General features: G+C 38.9%; 1 protein-coding gene across 2 annotated transcripts in view; it reads left to right on the top strand.

The window, feature by feature from the left end:
- TSNAX (translin associated factor X) overlaps positions 1-7,409 on the top strand; it is a 22,759-nt gene that overhangs the window by 500 nt on the left and 14,850 nt on the right. The window contains exons 2-5 of one of the 2 annotated variants that reach the window (XM_010707012.3): positions 1,614-1,617; positions 2,026-2,135; positions 4,552-4,666; positions 6,207-6,337. In XM_010707012.3, coding sequence (XP_010705314.1) covers positions 1,614-1,617; positions 2,026-2,135; positions 4,552-4,666; positions 6,207-6,337 — 360 coding nt within the window. Of the gene's footprint in view, positions 1-124; positions 326-1,613; positions 1,618-2,025; positions 2,136-4,551; positions 4,667-6,206; positions 6,338-7,409 lie in introns of those variants that run through there. The other variant, XM_031552424.1, reaches the window with a different exon arrangement.

The following is a 7,409-nucleotide window of genomic DNA, read 5'->3' as shown; positions in this document are numbered from 1 at the left end:
GCGCCCCGCCTGCCGCTGCCTCCCGCGGGCCGGTGGAGCTCTCGGAGCCGGCGGGGAACGAGGCAGCGGGAGAGGCGTGAGGAGGGAGGACGGGGGGAGAGGACCGGCTCGGCTCGGCTCGGCTCGGCTGGGCTGTGTGGTGCCCCAGCTGTTCCCTCGGCCGGGCCTGTGCTAGCTCTTGCAGTTCCCATCCCTGCTGTTAAAAAACATGCAGCAAAAACTGAATGTGTTATTGGGCCTGTAAAGTGTTAGGAAGTGTCTGTCAGATCTCGCCGTCAGCCTGTGTGCTGTTCAGACAGAGCTCCCTCCGACCAGAAAGCAGATAGTGTGTCTTTCCTTTGCTTTTTTCATCTATTTTCCTGTACTTTTCTGAAATTCACATTGTTATTTATGCAGTGGACCCTCATCTCTCTCTATTTCTCTCCAATTTTTTTGCCCCTGCTTCAGAAGGACCTGTTATTTATTTATTTATTTATTTATTTATTTATTTATTTATTTATTTTCCTGTGAGTTATTTTGGTGTTCCTAGCATTTGGTGCAAGGCAGAGAGCTGAATGCTCTGTGCTGCTTCAAGGCTTGTGTTTGTAACATGCTCTATGCTACAGGAAAAACAAAGCCCTGAACCCACGTCCTAACAGAAAAGAAGGGAAAAATGATTTTCAGTTTCCTCTTTTAGAAAGTAACAACGCCCACTTCTGGTTTGAGTTTGGGATAATAAACAAACGGAAGCATTTTAAAATCCAGTGTTCTTCTGTAACTTCTAAGTAGCTTCCTTTCATTTGTCTTTTAAGGAAATTAAGAGAACTACACATGTACAGAAAAGTATGCTAGTATGCAAATGTGCCAAATATTGGCCTCTGCTTGGAACACAAGGCTTGCAGCTGTCATGAGAAGGAGATAACAAAGAGACGTGGTTACAGTGTGAGTGATCCTCTCCTACGTGAGGGAGTGAAGGAAGAAACAGGACCAAGTTCAAGTTGACAGTAAAAGGCAATCCAGAAGAGAGGTTTTGAGTAACGGTTTGAAAAGGGACTCTAAGACAGGAGCAAGTAAGGGCAGTTGAAGGAAACAGCTTTTGCAGGGTAAAAAGAAGCCTTTAAATGTGTGGAGTGTAAGGACCTAGGGTGCTGCACCACAGGAGGTAAATCTGGATAGCTGAATAGTGGCAGTCTGCCTAATTTATGCCTTGAGTACTTTTTTTTATTACTGAAGACCAATGACATAAGTGACAGTCACTTAGGAGAAGGAGGTTGAGGGGAGACCTTATTATTGTCTTCAAATACCTGTAAGGTGATTGCACTGAGAGCGGGGTTGGTTTCTTCTCACTGGTGACAGGATGAGGGGAAATGGCCCCAAGGTGCACCAGGGGAGGTTTAGGTTGGATATCAGGAAAAACTTCTTTACTGGAATAGGCTCCCTAGGGAGGTGGTTGAGTCACCATCCCTGGATGTGTTAAAAACTGTTTAGATGTGCTCAGGGACATGATTTAGCAGAGGGTTGTTAGAGTTAGGGTAGTATGATTAGGTTGCGGTTGGACTTGATGATCTTTCAAGTCTTTTCCAACCTGAGCATTCTATGATTTGGTAATTATTGTACAATAAACTACTACTGGTAGGAGTTTAATTTCTTTCAAGTTGAATATTAAAAAGAAAAAAAAAAAAATAATAATAAAAAAAGATGGTCTAATGCTGTAGGCCCTTTTTAACACAATAATTTCCATGCAGCTATTCCTTTATGGAAAGGAAACATAAAAGAATATGAACACATTATGACAAAAGTAGTTGGGATCCTACTCTGGTCATCCATTAGAATTGGTAAAAGTTGTCCCAGTATTCACTAGGAATGTGGTAGAACAAATATTGTGGAGATGACAGCAGCTGCTAATAGAAGTTACCTCATTCTATCATGCAAAATATCAATAGAGCCACAAATCCTCTGAAGACAGCATTCTGACATTACGTATGTTCTGGCAAAACTAGTTTATTTTTAAATATTTTTATTTCTGTATGTTTGTTTTTGATTAATAGGATCAGGTGGCTTCAGAAAACGAAAGCACGATAATTTTCCACATGGTCAAAAAAGAGAGGAAAAAGAGAATGTTAATCCTTCTTCTCCTTTGATGACATCTTTTAAATGTAAGTAGGAATTTGGAAAGCCAGATTATGAAAAGTGTGCACTGCGGAATTTGCTAGGAATTATGTATTTAGTGATGGAATAAGCCAACTTTCTCAAGATTTGAAACTAGTGAAACTCGTGCTTTCTACATTTAGAAGATGCCGTTTTGCTGTTTATACACCAAGGCCTGAGAGAAGGGTTTGGCATGGCTGCACCTGGCATGTGACCTGTTCCCTTTTTCATCTTGCCTCCTGTTCCCCTTTCCCACCCTGCTGAACCTGATGCTAAGTAAACTGCAGCGTTCCAGCAGGCACGGGGTGATCCAGCCCTTTAGTAGCAGGGAAATACATGACCTGCACAGATGCAAAATCTTGTCCATTGTGACAAAAGGACATGGCTGCCTTTGGGGAGGCCGAGAAGGTTCTTAACTGCTGACCATAGTTCTGGTGGTGCATGGATGACCAAGTTTCTTAAATGGAAATCTGGATGCATGGATTTATGAATTGGTAGCTGCTTATATGTGTGCTTTCTGAGAGTCTGAGTTTAACAAACTGCAGTAGGCCCTTATGGAGACCTTACTTTGTTTTGATTGCCTTTTTTAAGAACAGCTTATATTTCAGTTGTTGTTGTTGTTGTTTTTTTTCCCCCAAATAGGCAGGTGTAAACTACTCTCGAGCACAACTGTTTTCAGAGTATTTATGTCAGACTCAAATGTTAGTCAATTCAGTTTAACTCTCTCAAACTCTCTCATTAGGTAAGCCCTGACAAGCAAAAGGTGGTCTTCAGAAATGAGGAACATTAACAGATGAAGGAAGGGAATGTGATACAGGGTACAAAGCAGATCTCAGTGTAAAATTTTCCCTGCTTCACATATTATTATTATTTTTTCCTAAGGAAGATGAAGAAATAAAAGCTGGATGACTGTTAGAGATGATGCCTTCAGCACCATATAACTTCCTTGGTGTCTTTAAACACATGTTAAAACAGCTGTATGAGTCAGCTTGGCAGATGATTAACTTTGACCCCGGCACTTTTATCTGGAATAATGTACATACACTTGTACTCTAAATTGAGTAGTGCAATTGTACTTTCAAGTTTAATTTTTCACTCTCAAATGTATCAGTTTTTTTCTTAAGAGTGCTGCTAATCTGAATTCAAAACATCCCTTATTTCCCTCCTTTCTCATGAGATCCAATCAGTAGCGTTTGATAAATTTCAGAACAGAGTAAGAGATGTAGTTCATCCTGACTTTTCAGGATTGTAGTGTTTGTGTTTCCACAGAGTTATGAAGTATTTCTTTTTGATAATTCACTGGTGGACTCAACTCACATAATTTGGTGGACACAGACCAGTCACGCATATGAAAGACTTGGAGCTCAGTAGGAGCATTTGTGCTCATGTTTCAAAAGAGCAAAAAAAAAAAACACCGTATTTTTTCTCAAGGAATGGGAAATGCAGATTTTTAGCTTCATCTAAACTTTGTAAACTGCTACACTTTTCTGAGAGATACTCACTTGTTAGATCCTCTGTTTAAAAAAAAAGAACCTCTTAGTTTGTTTTCACCATCTTCTTGCATGGACCCTTTAATGCCTCAGTTAGTTATGCAGGAAATGTACTTAAACACTTTTAAGTATCTATTAATAGTTTATTTAGTGGACTAATGGCATATAAAATGTTAATGTTGTATGTGAAACATTTGTTCACAGTTTTCACTAAGAAAACTACATATGCATCCTTTCTATCTTCTTTCTCGTTAGGCAGAGAAAATTTGTGTCAGTAAGTCAGAAATCTTATTTTAAATCTTTATTTTAAATAATTGGCCTCACTTTGCTATTTTTAGTTCTTAGGGATATTAAAATACTTTTGCTCGATTCTAGTTTTGATGTAAAATAGAACCTTTCTTTTTACTATTCTGTACATTTTTAAGTGTATAGTTTGGGCTGCTTAAAACAATATCAGGGTTGATGTGTATTTAAGCCTGACTTACTAAACAAAAAATTATATTAATCATGAATTTTGCTGCTCAAGACTGAAGTTTCGTAGATACGTAGCTGTCTAAATATACAGGTTGATCCCTGAAGAAGGTTTTCAGAAATCTGTGTAATTTTTGAAGAGCCAAAAATGAGAGCCGGGTTCCTGCATACTTGTAAGTCCCTGCTTGGTGCGTACCTGCACCATAAGACCTGCTGTATTTTGTTCAAAAATTATTCTGTGCCTTTGGTCAGCGTTGAGCTGCAGGGTTGCAGAGTAGCTATGGCAGGCAGGGGGCAATGGTGGTCTCCACAGCTATGTCCCGTGCAGGAGCACTGCCCACTCTGGGGAAAGGCTGATGGAGACAGGGACCCACAGCTGTTACTGTGGCGCAGGATCTCAGCTTTTCCCTTACACTGTATACTGTGATAATCATGCTTATTTCTTTAAACACTGACTGTGCAGCATTTCAGCTGGAACTCGACACCAGGCATGATAAGTATGAACGGCTTGTGAAGCTCAGTCGTGATATAACAATCGAAAGCAAAAGAACGATATTTCTACTCCACAGGTATATCAGGTGAGTCACACTGAGAGTTAAAGTGTTTGGGAAACCTAGAAACTGTCTTTCAGTGTTTGTGATTAATAGCTGAGATGTTTTGTTGAGGAAGATTAATTTCTCAAAAACATTCCTTAGCTACTGATTGCACGCACGATTTAGAGAATTAATAGATGCTGGGTCAGGATTTTTAGTTGGTTTTAATGGAATGTTAAACAGGATCAAAGTAGTAGAGTGTAACAGCAGATGAGAGCTTTTCAGTTTCCAGCAAGCTGAGAGAGAAGAGCATGCAGCCTTCCTTCACATTAGTCGCCTCTGCCGTTACTTCCCCTTTTGGGTTCTTGTAACCTCACCCTCAGTCATCAGTGCATAAAGTAGGCAGCCTGGGTTGTTTAAGAGATTTATGTGTGAAGTTTTGAACTTCTGTACGTTTTGTGTCCTCCAAAGCCTTCAAGCCATCACTGGAAGCCACAAACAAAGCAGGAAAAGAATGGGAAAATTTAGAGCTTTGTGTATCCAGTTGAATAAAATATATACTCATCCTACATGTAACTGCTATAAACAGCTCTCTCTGTTCCTTCTCCCAGATTTATTTTTTTCCTTCTTACCTGCGCACATCTGTTGTGGTAGTATCTGTTTGTAGTTACCATAGTAGTAACATTTATAAATAGGGATTAGGAAATTGCCCTCTGTTTAACTTGGTCTTCTATGAGGAGTTACTGCGATAATTCTAGTAACTGCCTCAACCTTGACAGTGAATAGCGGTTCCCACTGCAGAGGCTAGATGTGCTGGGAACTGGAAGAGGAAGAATAATGAGGCACTCATTTATTCTGAATTTTAGATCCCTGTTTTTAAGATACGTGTGTTATTGTGAGAATGGAAGCTTTCTGTGCTATATTTTGATTTCCCAGTCCTTTGGTTTTAGCCATTATTATGACTTTACTTTCTGAAATCTGTTTGCTTTTAAACGTTTTCTTCAGACCAGTCTATCTGTAGTCTCCACGTAGCCAATAGATCTAATAATATACCACGTTGATAGTTTGAGCTGGAGGAGGAATGAATGGTTTTAAAGTTAAACTAAACCTACATGCCAAGTATATATTGTTTGTAAATCAGGTATTTCAGCTGTTCTTTCATAACACAGTTCATAATTACTTTCTAAAAATGTATATACTTTGTGTGTTCTGTAACATATTGCAGAATAGTGATACATTTTTTTTAATGAACTTCTGCAAATACTTGTTTCTCAGAGTACTCTAATGAAGTATTTGCATGTATTTCTCATTGTTCTTACTCAAGCAGTTGTTTAAAATTATTAATTAATTGTTAAAATTATTACCTGGAATAAATATCGTGCTACCGGAATGTTTGACTAGCTAATTCTGCATAATCTCTCTTTCAGAGTCTACAATAAGTGGCAATGAAAGTTAAACCATTTCTGATTCCAATATCTACTTTATTTTCTTCCTCGAAGTCTGAATGTGTATTAGTAATAGAAAACCTGTAACATTTTTCTTTTAAGTGTCTGCTCATATTCTGAAAGCTGCTGTTTCATTTCAGTGCTCCCAATGGTGAAGAAGTACTAAATGAATCTGAAGTCAAGTTAGGTGCTGTCAGACGGAAGATTAAGCAGGTTGCACAAGAGCTGATAGGTGAAGACATGTATCAGTTTCACAGAGCTATATCTCCAGGTAAATTATTTTAATATACAGAAAGTGTGCTATTTTGCACTAAACTCGATTTCTTGCCTAGCAGTGGTTCCTCTTCATGCAGCAGGTTTGAATATAGCTCATTTCTATGGTTATAAAGCAGGACACAGATTTATCTTTGTGGTTAGCTGAGTTAGCTCTGATACTGGAGAGTATCACACAGTCTTGTTAGCATTGCTGTTATCAAGAATTTGCTGAAACTGGAAAACTTTGTACCCTGACTTACACTAAAGTTGGGAGTGGTTGTAATGAATGTACTGGTCAGTTGTCTTTGACTGGGAGGAGTAGGTGCTACATACATACATACATACATTTACCCCAGTTGAAAAGGTTGTAACTTCAGGGAGGAAGAAGGAATGACTAGCTTGTGAAATTATACCTTAATGAATTCATAAAGTTCATAAATTAAAATCCCTAGATGAGCATTTTCTTTCTTTCTTCTAAAGACTTGTAATGTGCAGTTTGTATGTTTCAGTTTCATTTTTTTCTGCTCTCCTCTGTAAAATAGCAATTTTTACTACCATCTTTGAGACTATATGTACCAGTGCTTTCATCACTCTTGCTGACAAATGACTTTTTTTTGCTATGGAATTTGATTCTTACCGAAAATTCTTTTGCCTTGTTTATGGCAAAATATAAGTAATATCTGTAACTGCTTCTGCTTCTTTCCTATCTTGGTCGTGCTCTAGAAGTATCTTGCATTTATCTATTTTATATATAAATATAAATATATTATTGTATGGGGCTGCTGAATCACGGCCTGAACCTTTGATTGATCACCTGAGGTGAGCAATGAGTCAGCCATGGGAGCACAGGTGAAGGCAATTCACCTGTGCTGCAGGAAGGGGTGGAGCCTGGCTCCACCTCTCCTAGACCCATTTAAGAGCTGATTGCCAGTGGGGAAGGATCTCTCTCTGGAGATCTGCTCTATCAGGAGTTCATCTCGTGAGCCCAGGACAGGGTGAGTGACTTTCTCTTATTTCTTCAACATTCTATTAGCCAAGCTCCTGGATATATATCTATACCATCTGTATATCCATTGATTAAACAATTA

Source organism: Meleagris gallopavo, chromosome 2 (assembly GCF_000146605.3).
Source record: "Meleagris gallopavo isolate NT-WF06-2002-E0010 breed Aviagen turkey brand Nicholas breeding stock chromosome 2, Turkey_5.1, whole genome shotgun sequence".
In the NCBI taxonomy this organism is placed as follows: Eukaryota; Metazoa; Chordata; class Aves; order Galliformes; family Phasianidae; genus Meleagris; species Meleagris gallopavo.
The sequence above is the reverse complement of the archived record's forward strand: the minus strand, read 5'-3'. Positions and strand labels throughout refer to the sequence as shown.